The sequence below is a fragment of the Primulina huaijiensis genome, chromosome 17 (genome assembly GCF_012295235.1).
Source record: "Primulina huaijiensis isolate GDHJ02 chromosome 17, ASM1229523v2, whole genome shotgun sequence".
Taxonomy (NCBI): Eukaryota; Viridiplantae; Streptophyta; class Magnoliopsida; order Lamiales; family Gesneriaceae; genus Primulina; species Primulina huaijiensis.
In genome coordinates, this window is record NC_133322.1 from 7,432,350 (window position 1) to 7,445,180 (window position 12,831).

Below are 12,831 nucleotides of genomic sequence, written 5' to 3' on the forward strand. Positions count from 1 at the left end.
GAAAAACACATAGGATATCCATACCCGTAGGTAAGCGGTGAATCCCCGACTACAATGCATCGACTCCTATATGTTTCGACAGAACACCCAACCTTGCCACCTGATGACCCCATGAGAGTCGGTAAACAAGTCAAAGTGTAATTCTAGCACATAGAGTCTCAATGTTGTCCCGGGTCATAAGGACTAATGGTGTACAACCATAAACTAGGACTTTTCCACTCGATAAGTGAGAACCACTTGGAAAGTCCTTTAATGGAGGGTTGTTCAGTGCACTCTACCAGGAGCACCTATCTGCATGCTCGGACATCACAATGTCCCCTACCAATGAAACATGGTACTCACATCGCAGATACTAGTCTCAAGCTCGAGCGGCCTATATCCTTCTTAGCGGCGGCTGAATCGACTAGGAACCGTTTAGAATATACAGTATTCCAAATATGAGTTTCATGATACTCATCATATGAGCATCTCATATTCTTTCTACTATTTGTATATTCAAGGGCTTTATCTATGCAACTAGCATGGGTATACAGATAAAGATGTGCCAAAACAATAATTTCAAATATTATTAAAATAAAGACTGTTTATACATAGAGTTTCATTGTGAACACTCGGCCAACACTTGGCTCGACGTGCACCTACTCTAACAGACACATCACTTGCCAATGCTGTACTTCGACCACCGGTCCTCGATGGAACTAACTACGGTTTATGGAAGGTAAAAATAAGGTACTACATAAAATCCATAGATGAACGTGCATGGCAACGTGTCATCATTGGATGGACTCCACCCAAGAAGGAAGACGAAGATGGAGACAGCCTGATGAAACCTGAAACTGACTGGACTGCTGATGAGGTGCAAAACTCGAATTACAACTCAAAGGCCTTAAATGCTATATTCACGTCGGTTGACCTGAACATGTTCAGCCTGATCACAAACTGTACGTCTGCTAAAAGTGCATGGGATATCCTCCAAAGACACTGTGAAGGTTCTGAAAGTGTGCGGCAAACCAGATTGAGGATGCTCACTTCCAAATTCGAGATGATGAGAATGGAAGAATCTGAAAATATACTAGATTATGATCGTCGTCTACGGGAAATTGCTAATGAGGCGTTCAGTCTTGGAGATACTATCTCAAATGAGTGTTTAGTCAGCAAGGTCCTTCGCTCTCTACCTGAAAGATTTAACATAAAAATCTGTGCAATAGACGAGGCCAAGGACACTTCTCTGATGGCTTTGGAAGAACTTATTAGCTCACTCCGCACTTTCGAGATGAACATGGATATGCAGAAGAAAGATAAGGGGAAGACAATTGCATTCCAAGTTTCGAATGACTCTTATGATGATCTCCTTCAAATATCTCAGGAAGTTAATGAATCAGATCTTTGTGAGGACTCTATCTCCTTTATCACAAAGAAATTCGGGGATTACTTGAAGAGAATCAGAGATAAGAAAGGTGGACAATCCTCAAAATTTCCAAGTCTTCCTGCACCTGAAAGGCCACAAAAGCTCCCTGCCAAGCAACAATTTCAGCCTAGAGATGAAGGCAAGGGACAATACAATTCAAAAAGGTATGATTCAGTGCAATGTAGGGAATGCAAAGGCTTCGGTCACTATGCCAATGAATGTGCCAACAGATTGCGAAAAAATAAAGGCTACAATGTTTCCCTAAGCGATGAAGAATCTGATGCAGAGGAGAAAACTACTGAGGAAGAAAATCATACCTCTCTGACTGCATTATTGACTGAAAGACGCTGGATGCAAGTAAATCCTTTAGGTGTTGCCCTAGGTGTTGCCACACCTGGGCGCAACATCTGTGAAAAATCAGTTTGCTTCAAATCTANAACGGATCAACCATATTCATAGTTACATAAAAAATAATATATTTGACATAAAAACTAATAATTTTTCGTGGATGACCCATTAGAATATCTGTTTCACAAAATTAACCTGTGTGACCGTCTCACAGGAGTTTTTGTGATTAAATTAATTGTTAATACTAATATTAAACACAATTAATTTTTCAATAATTATATCTATCGATGGAATTGCTTAAACATATTTTTCTCATTAATTATGCTTTAACTTTTTTCAGTTGCTCAAACTTATTCCTTGATTCCATAGTTTGAGTTTCTTCTGATATTTCAAGTATACAATTTAAATTAGAAATCACAAATTGTTTAAACATAACTCCATTTTATTTTGCTTATTAGAACTTGTAACCGAAGGTAGTGCGACGATTAAAAGATAATCATCAATTAATTTTACTTCTTTTTTACTAGTTTTTTTTTAATAGAAGAAGTCTTTTTATTATATTAGTACTTCATATTTGTAAACACTTTTTTTCACATTTCTTGTGAGGCTTACTTTTGATGGCATTTGTCTATTTCCTATTTATTTATTATATATAGCATCAACAATTTTTTTGAAAATTCTAAGTCATAAAACTCCTTTATATGCTCATACATTTTTCATTTAAAAAAAAATCAAGTACATTGCATCTTTATATTATATTATAAAAATTCAAGCATATTTACCTCATCCGATGGAAGACTTTGTCTGATTTTTTAAAGACTCGAGAACTAACGTGATGTTTTTTTTCCTTTTTTAATAGACATGTCACGTGACTCGCACGTGATTCTGTCGAGTAGATATAGAAATGGTAATATTGACCCAGGAAAGGAAGAAAAAAATCACTTCTTTCACATCCTTAAAAAATAATAAAATAAACTACTTTCACATGACTTAAGTTGGAATTCCAGTCAAACTAGGTACGTATAAAGAAAGAAATATGATAATATTATACGTGATTGAGATCCGCGAGTCTAGCCCAAACAACTAAAAGAAAGTAAAAGGTCTCCACCTCCGTGACCATCCATGATCATCATAATTTAGACCCATAGGGTGACACTGGAAATTAAGGAAAAGGGATTTACATACTTGATTCATGTGCCATTAATATCGACTCATATTCCAGGGATGCTGATATTTTCTGAATCTTCAGCAGCAGCGCCACCTCGAAGATCAGCTAAGGACATGGACCGCCATGAACAAAACTTATCAGTAGGAGGTGTGGATGATAGTTCGTTAAATATAGCAATTCTTGAATGGGGTGGCAGAGGAGGAAGGCAGCAACCAGATGATGGTGAGTTAGAGTTAGACGTTTCGCCAGAACAACTCTCGGGGCAATTAGACGGTGCAGCAAGAGCTAACATACTCATAGAGTTGTTCGGTCTTTTTGATAGTCCTCCACGTCTGCTGCTCGAGAAGTTGTCGTGTTTCTTATCCCAGTAGTTATTATATGCCATCATGTTCTTGCGTTTCCTAGTGTATGCATCTTCTGGTTTAGCGATATCTTTAATAGAGGAGCAGGATGCAGCATCGGAAAGAGAGGCAAAAGATATGGATTTACCACAATAGAACTTGGATATACCTCTCCTAAAATGGGTGACAAACCATAAGAAATTAATCTCACTAGAAAAAGGAAATGCAGAGATGGTGCACATCAACTAACATGCCAGTAAGATAATTTAGAGCATAGTTTATGTGGTTCATTTCAAGAGAACACAAAGGAAAAAATGCCATAGAGCTAAACAAACAGTGACATTGTGCAACCAAAAAGTAATAAAGAACCAGATTAAGGTCAAAAGCAAACATAGCCAAACCAAAAAAGACAAGCAAAACTTAAGACATTTTGGAGGACAAAAAACAGGTAGAGAGGTAGTTAAGCAGTTATTGCTGGTTGGACGGATTCAAAATTCAGACACCAGAGTTATTCTTTTCATCAACAAATTTCTGACATATACTTGGTATTGGAAACAAAAATTCCCATTCTCGCATTATTGACGCTACACATACATAGCAACTTGACAAGTTAGGAATGACTGGTTCTGGAATTGATAATTCCCAACAATCATTCTAGCACGCAGCCAAAATCATTATTCCCAATTAAGTGGCAATAATAATAACACCAATAATAACGATAAGATTACTTCAGGGGACAGAACCAGTGGGTGACAAAAGAGGCGGTTGCCTCCCCTCAACGGAAAAAAGAATCGAAACTTCAAGTGTAATTTTACTAAGAAAAAGTTTGCTCCCTTGTCTATTGTCTTTGCTCACTCCAAAAAGAGTTATGCGCCAAAGGTTATTGCTAACAGCATAAATATATTATCTCAAGATATAATTTTTATACATTCTCTGTAACTTTAAAGAAACTACAGAAATGAGTTTTTAATAAACCATAACTTCTGTATTGCATTACATGGTTCGTTAGAAAGTACCTATTATTAATACTGCACCAGATCATTAGGATGTAGTATTAGTATATTAAGTATAACAATTAACAGATAATGATGTCCTGATCCCCAAATATAAATTAATCCATACATGAGAAGTAATATGAAACAGAGTCATTTACACTAGCAAATCAGCCATGTAATTCTATAATCTAAAGCAGCATGAAACACACAAATATGCCTCCAGCAGTTTCGTCATGAGAAGTAGAGGATCTTTCAACGGAAATTTCAAGCCAATTTGTAGAACAAAGAACGTTACGTTTCAGATTGATATGCCAGAATTCAATTTCAGTTACAAAGACAGCATAAGAGCAATTACCCACCACCATCTCTGATTCAATTCAACCTTACCGTAATTACCAATGATCAAAAGCCCAAACCCACAAAAAATTCGCCTCAAAGTAGAAAAACACAATAATTCAAAAAAAAAAAAAGAGTAAACCACCACTTAAAAAATTGAAAGAATTCACCAAATTCACGATATAGGTGAAAACAAAAACAACTTACTTCACAGGCAAAACTTCTTCCAAAGCATCCAAACTAGCAAATGCCCCGACTTTGTACTCACTCTGCACCTCCTCCCCGTCTCCTCCGCCACCGGAAGACTCATCGCTGTTCTTTCCTATTGATGAGATGGAGGAAGAAGACTGAGAACCGTTCCGATCCTCCACCGCCACACGCGCCTCATGCCGATCGGCGGCGGAGAAATCCAGGGCGTCGTAAATCGAAGAAACACAAGGCGCATCGCCGTTAAAAACCCCCGATCGCTCAAACCGATCGTTATCGCCCAGATTTTTCATCTCCGATGTTGTGGACATCGCTGTTTTGGACAAATTTGTGAATTTATAGATAAATTGATTTCGGAAAGGCCTTATCTTTATCCAATGTTGACTCAAAAAAGGCAATAATATATTTGGTACAAAACATAATTAGGGTAGGATTAAGAATCAAATCTCAAACTTATCCTAATCTCCCTTTATTTTCTTTTCTTTTATTATTTTATTTTTGGAATTTTTCTTCAACTAATAGATCCTCTAATTTTGTAATATAAAATGGAATTTATATTTAATAATTCGATTATACAACCGATATTAAAAACCCTATTTGGCCATTTTTATTTTAGGTAAAAGCAAAACTTGTGTGAGACGGTCTCACGGATCGTATTTTGTGAGATTGATCTCTTATTTGGGTCATCCATGAAAAAGTATTACTTTTTATGCTAAGAGTATCACTTTTTATTGTGAATATCAGTAGAGTTAACCTGTCTCACAGATAAAGATTCGTGAGATCGTCTCACAAGAGACCTACTCTTTCGTAAATACATTGCTCACTTATGTTTGCAACATATTGTGAATTTTATATGTTCTACGACCAGTGTTTATGTAACAATCATAAACTATGTCAATCTTAAACATCTTGCTCTTTCGTTACTCGACGTTTATTGGTTAAACTCGTGGAAAAAATAACATTTGAAAAAAAACAAGAAAATAGAGACAAAAAGTATAATTATTCCCGTCAAATAATCATTTAATGTTTTTGGTATTGACGATTATAATTGGACCATACGAATACAGAATTCATAAGTTGACGATCTTTTTTGGCATATCGTTAAAGACGAGTGATTAAAATAGTTTTAGCCAACAAACAGTGACCAACCTGATAATTATCCCTTCATATTCGAATCAATAGAAATCAAACTTTTTAAAATAATATTAAGTAAAATTTGTTTGCAGGTTATGAAATTTAAGGAAAAGAATTAAGAAATTTAATTAAAACGGTTTATAAATAAATGTGGAAATAATTTATTTTCGTGTCAAATCAAAGACCAAAATGGAATATTGGCCATCCTAAATAATTGGATCATTCAACCTAAATAAGATTATAGTTGTTATGAAAAACTTTGTATTTAATGATGTAGTTTTTAAATTTCACAAGGTAAAGAATTTGAATGGATGATTAAAAAAATCTTTGATCTTTAAATAAATTGTGGATATAGAAATTTATTTAGACTAGAAAAAAAATGTTTTAGAAAATGGCACACGACAACTGTGTAAGGTTGGTCTCACCATTTTATATTCATTAGACATATCAATTTAATTCATTTTTATATTGAAAATAATATTTTGATATAAAAAAATATTTTTCATGGATCAGATCTAGTTGAATATTCGTCTTATAAAATTAACACGTTATATTATCTTATATGGATTTTCTTATATGAAATGTTATTACTGTGAAGAAACTCTTTCCGGTCTATGTGGAATCTGAAACTTTTCTCCCCATTCTAAGTTATTTTAGATTATATATTGATTTTAAAAAATTATTTATAGGTGATTTTATCCATATGCTTATTGTTATTACAATACTGAAATAAAATGTTAAATTTTATATCAATTAAGGTTTTGGTGTTAAAATAAATCTTAACTGAATTATGCTAAAATGAATCAACTAACTGAACTGAAATAACCAAATCTTCAAGCTAAACTGAATTAACTAGACTAGACTAAATCAAGACGAAACTGACGCAGACTGAAATTTATCAAGTTTTCCAAGTCTATCAGTCGAGAAAATTAATGTACATTCTCAAGAACATCAGTTTACGTCTAGAAAAACTAAATTGATTATTGGATAAGTTTTTTCGTACAAAACTGACTGACCAAGTGTACGATTGCCAAAGAATGTTGACGTTGACAAAAAACAAGCCAACCGACACTTTTTTTAAACTTGAAACCCTTAGATTTAGAGTCTATAAATAGAGAAGGAGTTCAGTTTAGTAAGGTTCTATGGCCACTACACAGATTCAAGAAATCAAGTATTTGACTCAAGCATTCGAGCACACTTTGAAAAGATTTGTACCTGATCATTGAAAATATTTAAGTGCTAGGATATTGCAGTGTTACAATTTATTATATTTGACCACAATCTGTATAATGTTATTCATTCAGTTGAGGTGTACTAGGAGTTTCAGTTTTGGCAGTGTTTAAGTCAAAATTAAAAAGGATTTTTGCAAATTGCTTGTAAGAATCAAAGGCTTCTAGTGTTTGTCTTCTCAAAAGGAAGAATGGGTGAAGTAGAAGCTTGAGTTCTCCAAATATCCAGAAACAAACTTGTGTCTATTTACCATTGAGTTTACCATTCAGTTTACATAGTCAATCCATTTTTTTAACTGTTCTAATATGTCAGTTTGGTATCTTTTCGCACACATCTTTGTTAGCTGACTGACATCGATACTCAAAAATACATAGCTCAGTTGCTAAGGCAGTGAACAATGCATACTATACTCAAAATAGATCAATTTTTAACAAGAAACATTGCAAGAGACCATATGAGATATGGCATGGCAAGCAACCTTGGTATCCTACTTCAAAATTTTTTGTTGCAAATATTTTATCCACAACAATGGTAAAATCATCTGACTGCATTTGATGCTAAGTCAGATGATGGTATATTTCTTATATATTTTTCAGTTAGAAAAGCGTATCGAGTATTTAACAAAAGAACTCTAAATGTTGAAGAATATGTGCATATTGTGTTTGATGGAACAATATCGACTGATCAACCTATTGATCTAGCTGGAACCGAACAATCAATTTGAAGAAATCAATATGAAGGATGAAAGTTGAAGGGAAATAATATCTCCAAGTTTAAATGATATATTAATTTAAATTATTTTCCCAATATACTTTTCCATGTTGATTTGATTGAGTAAATATTTTATATGATTTTGCCTTTCTTAGATAACAAGACATTAATTCAAATATATTCGAAGATTTGTTATTTGTGATAGAAGATTGATGAGATATAGTATTAGTATTTAAAAAGAGTTTATTCCTATTAAAACTCTTACCTTCCTTGTGGTTTAGGTTTCCTTGTGGAGATAAAAATCTACATCTATAAATAAGAGATCAAGGACATCATTGAAGCTCTCTCCTCTCGATCACAAAAACACGCAATTTGCACATTGAAGATTTCAGAGAAAATATTCTGCAAGGACGTTGCTGTTTCGAGTGTTGCATTGAATGTCGAGAACATCTGCAGACAACATCCGTAACGAAGTTGGCTGAAGATCGTTTTCGTGGATTCCTTTTTGGCATCACATTTTGCTTTCTTGTTTTAGTTTTTATTCTGGTTATTTGTTTTTAGAAAGCTTTATTTTCTCAAAGTGTTGAGGAAATTGATTTTTGTTAAAATCACTAGTGATAGGTTTTTGTGTAAACGATTTGGTTTTCTAGTGATTAATTTTTGCCATAAGGCACCGCACAAGTATTTATACTTGTGCATATTTAATTTTGTCCATTGATTTATTTCAAGTCAATTTGTGTTATAAAAAGTTTCCGCTGCATGAAGATGTTGTAACATCTGGCACAACATTTAATTCTGACAAAACACAAATTCACGATTTTACATCCTATTCTGATATTTTTATTATTCTGGATATCTGTCGAACAAAATAATTCCTAACAAGTGGTATCAGAGCCTACTCTTGATATACTAAGTGCTGATTCTGGTTTTTGTCTTGTTTAACAGATATACTCAAATGGACACATCACTTGCCAATGCTGTACTTCGACCACCGGTCCTCGATGGAACTAAATACGGTTTATGGAAGGTAAAAATAAGGTACTACATAAAATCCATAGATGAACGTGCATGGCAACGTGTCATCAATGGATGGACTCCACCCAAGAAGGAAGACGAAGATGGAGACAGCCTGATGAAACCTGAAACTGACTGGACTGCTGATGAGGTGCAAAACTCGAATTACAACTCAAAGGCCTTAAATGCTATATTCACNGAACAAGCAAAATTCTACGCTTATGAAAGAAAACACTGATCTAAAAGCTGTTGTAGCCAAACTTGAAGTTATTCTTTGCAAAAAGGATGTGGAACTAGGCAAGACCAAGGATGAACTTCAAAAGGCTACTGAAACTTTATCCAAGTTTAATTCAAGCACATCCAAGCTTGATTCCATACTTTTGATGGGAAGAAAAGACAAGAAAGGTCTAGGTTTCAAAGATAGTGTATTTGAAATTGGTGAATCTTCAAAATCTACAGTGTTTGTGAAAGGAAAAACTGAAACGTCCACACCATCACAAACTACATCTTCAACCAAAAGCTCTCCACCGAAAAGACAAACTACTGCACCTATCCCTAAGAAGAGAAAACGCAGGTATGTATGTCATTACTGCTTTAAGCCTGGTCATATCAGGCCTTATTGTTTTAAGCTCTTGGATGACTGCATGAATCGAAAGTCAAGTCAGATGTTGCCCCGAATGTTGTCCAACATTTCCCGCAACACCTCCTACCACCGACCTACAGTAAGACAAATTTGGGTACCAAAGGTAAAAACTCACTGTAATGTTGTCTATACTTCATTGAGAACTAACACTGCAGGTCATTGGTACTTTGATAGTGGAAGCTCACGCCATATGACAGGATCACGAGAACATCTCACTGATTATGTTGAACAAAGATGTGGTAGAGTAACCTATGGAGGGGGAGCTAAAGGAAAGATTGTTGGAAAGGGAACATTGAATGTTGAAGGACTACCAAAGCTCCACAATGTTCTTCATGTTGAAGGATTAAATTCGAACCTAATTAGCATAAGTCAATTGTGTGATGATAATTTGCTTGTTAAGTTTGATAAACATAAGTGTGAAGTTTTTGATGAAGCTAACATATGTATTATGACAGGTACAAGGTCTTCAGACAATTGCTACCAAATAAGTGAAGAACCTTTATGCAAACATGTGCAAATCACCGAACTTGACCTATGGCATCAAAAACTCGGTCATGCAAATTTCAAAACCCTGAAGAACTTGAGTAAGTACAATGCAGTAAGAGGTATGCCTAATCTTTCATCTGGAATACCATATGTGTGCGGAGATTGTCAAAAAGGTAAACAGACTCGCGTGTCACATCCAGTGTTGCCAACATCTGGGACAACACGCTGTCTGGAGTTACTACATATGGACCTTATGGGTCCTATGGAAGTTGAAAGCCTCGGAGATCTCAAGAAGAAAACTGCTGAAGACGATGTTGAAGACCTTCTGGAAAATCAAATACCACTTGAAAATACAGATGTTGCCCCAGATGTTACAACATCTGGCACAACATATGACACTGAAGTCACCGAATTACAAGAAGATGCTCACAACGATGTTGAGGCAGTGGATGATGGATCGTGTATTCCAAGCAAGATCCAAAAGAACCATCCACCATATCAAATTATTGGAGGAATGCATGAAGAAATTCAAACCCGGAAGAAAGACAAAGTTGACTATCGAAAAATGGTTGGACTAGTGTGCATGAGTACCATGTACTCACAGGTTAGATTTTCATGCTTTGTATCTCAACTTGAACCTAAAAATGTAGATGAAGCGCTAAAATATGAGTTCTGGATTAATGCTATGCATGATGAGCTTGAAGAGTTTGTTCGAAATGATGTTTGGACTTTGGTTCCACCCCCTGATCATGGCAATATCATTGGAACAAAATGGATTTTTAAAAATAAAACTGATGAGTTAGGGAACATAATTCGAAATAAAGCAAGGTTGGTTGCTCAAGGGTACACACAAGTTGAAGGGGTTGATTTTGATGAGACTTTTGCACCTGTTGCCCGCATTGAGTCAATCCGACTTTTGCTAGCCATTGCATGCTTTATGAAAATCAAATTGTTTCAAATGGATGTTAAAAGTTCGTTTTTAAATGGTATCTTGTGTGAAGAAGTATATGTCAGACAACCTAAAGGATTCGAAGATCCACATAATCTTGATCATGTGTACAAGTTGAAAAAGGCTCTATATGGCTTAAAGCAAGCACCTCGTGCTTGGTATGGCAGATTGACTGAATACCTTCTCGAAATCGGATTCAAAAGAGGTGAGGTAGATAAGACTCTGTTTATTCAAAAATCCAAAGGTGAGATCCTTATTTGCCAAATCTATGTTGATGATATCATTTTTGGTTCTTCATCCCAAAAGCATGCTAATGATTTTGTTGAATGCATGTCTACTACGTTTGAAATGAGCATGGTAGGTGAATTACAATTCTTTCTTGGCTTACAAATCAAACAAATGCATGATGTCATCTTTCTGTGCCAAAGTAAGTATGCCAAAAATCTAATAAAGAAATTTGCTAATGAGAACATCAAGCACATGAATTACCTATGGGCTCAAATGAAAAATTATCCAAAGATGATGCTGCCGAACATGTTGACAACACTCTATATCGAAGCATCATAGGAAGTCTCTTGTACTTGACTGCTAGCCGACCTGACTTAATGTTTAGTGTTTGTTTGTGTGCTAGATACCAATCTAATCCTAAGATTTCTCATTTAAAAGCCGTAAAACGTATCTTACGATACATAGCCGGAACCATTGACTTAGGATTATGGTATACACATGAAACCAACTCAAATTTAGTAGGGTTCTCAGATGCTGATTGGGCTGGGGATTTAGACGATAGAAAGAGTACTTCTGGTGGTTGTTTCTACTTTGGGAATAATCTGATCTCATGGCATAGTAGAAAACAGAACTGTGTGTCACTTTCAACCGCTGAATCAGCTGGAAGTGGTTGCACTCAACTTTTGTGGATGAATCAAATGATAGAAGATTATGGCTTAAAGAATGAACCTTTGATTATGTACTGTGACAACTCAAGTGCGATTAACATTTCAAAAAATCCAGTACAACCCTCTCGAACAAAGCACATTGACATAAGACATCATTTTATTCGAGATCTTGTAGAAAAAGGATTGATTCGAATGGAGTTTGTTGATACTAATAACCAACTGGCCGACATATTCACCAAAGCATTAGATTTTGAGAGGTTCTCCAATCTTAGGAAATCTCTCAGCATGTGTTCTGTTTAATCATTATTGGATGTTGTCTCAAATGTTACAACAGCTCAGACAACATCTACCATGCATCTGCATCTTTAGGAATTAGACATACTGCATTGCATTCATATTGTGAAATGCTGTGTTGAAACTGTGTAGCATAATTTTCTGATGCATTTACAATTCCTAGTTATCTTTTAAACATCACACTTCTATATACAAACTTAATCACAAAAGAATTGAAGAATGGTCACTTAACCTTAACCAATGTGACAAGTAATCCAAGACAAATTTGAAAAGTTGTGATTAAAATCTTGGATCTGTGATTAGAAGGCAAGATGGAAAAAGCTGCCTAAAGTAGCCCAATGAAGGCTGGACGTTTAGTGCGGGAGCTACCCCTTCTAAATGTTAACACAGAAATAGAAGAAAATGGAAAAAGCTGCCTAGAAGAGTCCTTGGAAGACTGTTCTTCTAGTGTGGGAGCTACCACTTCTATGTTCAGAAAGTTTACAAGTTAGTGTAAAGAAAAAATGAAAATTGGTTCTGGAATTGTAGGTGTTGTCAGAAGATGTTGCCAACATTTGTGACAACACCCCATCTGTACACATATCTCATATTTGTTTTCATGTTTCTATTTAAGTTGCATTCTGTTATTAGGCATCCATAAGTCATGCATAAACATAACATAGTGAATATTG

The 12,831-nt window shown here is 35.2% G+C and overlaps 3 protein-coding genes across 3 annotated transcripts; 2 read left to right on the forward strand and 1 right to left on the reverse strand.

Annotated features, from left to right (window-relative positions):
* Positions 1-823: 823 nt before the first annotated feature.
* LOC140962574 (uncharacterized) lies at positions 824-1,867 on the forward strand. The gene has a single exon (XM_073421527.1). The coding sequence runs from the start codon at positions 824-826 to the stop codon at positions 1,865-1,867; it is 1,044 nt and encodes a 347-aa protein (XP_073277628.1).
* A 912-nt stretch (positions 1,868-2,779) lies between these two features.
* LOC140962320 (protein OXIDATIVE STRESS 3 LIKE 1-like) lies at positions 2,780-5,185 on the reverse strand. The gene is made up of 2 exons (XM_073421183.1): positions 4,804-5,185; positions 2,780-3,439 (listed from the first exon to the last, which is right to left on the reverse strand). The coding sequence occupies exons 1-2, from the start codon at positions 5,112-5,114 to the stop codon at positions 2,968-2,970; spliced, it is 783 nt and encodes a 260-aa protein (XP_073277284.1). The 5' UTR covers positions 5,115-5,185; the 3' UTR covers positions 2,780-2,967.
* Positions 5,186-6,328: 1,143 nt separating this feature from the next.
* On the forward strand, positions 6,329-12,166 carry LOC140962575 (uncharacterized). Its single transcript, XM_073421528.1, has 4 exons — positions 6,329-6,351; positions 8,824-9,043; positions 9,099-11,506; positions 11,602-12,166. The coding sequence occupies exons 1-4, from the start codon at positions 6,329-6,331 to the stop codon at positions 12,164-12,166; spliced, it is 3,216 nt and encodes a 1,071-aa protein (XP_073277629.1).
* The last annotated feature ends 665 nt before the right edge of the window (positions 12,167-12,831 follow it).

What these genes read in the sequence shown, in the direction of transcription:
- LOC140962320 (XM_073421183.1), bottom strand. Translation starts at nt 5,114, where the DNA reads ATGTCCACAACATCGGAGATGAAAAATCTGGGCGATAACGATCGGTTT. An exon ending in GAAGAAGTTTTGCCTGTGAA is followed by an intron (nt 3,440 to 4,803) that starts GTAAGTTGTTTT and finishes CACCCATTTTAG; the next exon opens with GAGAGGTATATCCAAGTTCT.
- LOC140962575 (XM_073421528.1), top strand. Translation starts at nt 6,329, where the DNA reads ATGGCACACGACAACTGTGTAAG. An exon ending in GCACACGACAACTGTGTAAG is followed by an intron (nt 6,352 to 8,823) that starts GTTGGTCTCACC and finishes CTTGTTTAACAG; the next exon opens with ATATACTCAAATGGACACAT. An exon ending in AAGATGATGCTGCCGAACAT is followed by an intron (nt 11,507 to 11,601) that starts GTTGACAACACT and finishes TTTGTGTGCTAG; the next exon opens with ATACCAATCTAATCCTAAGA.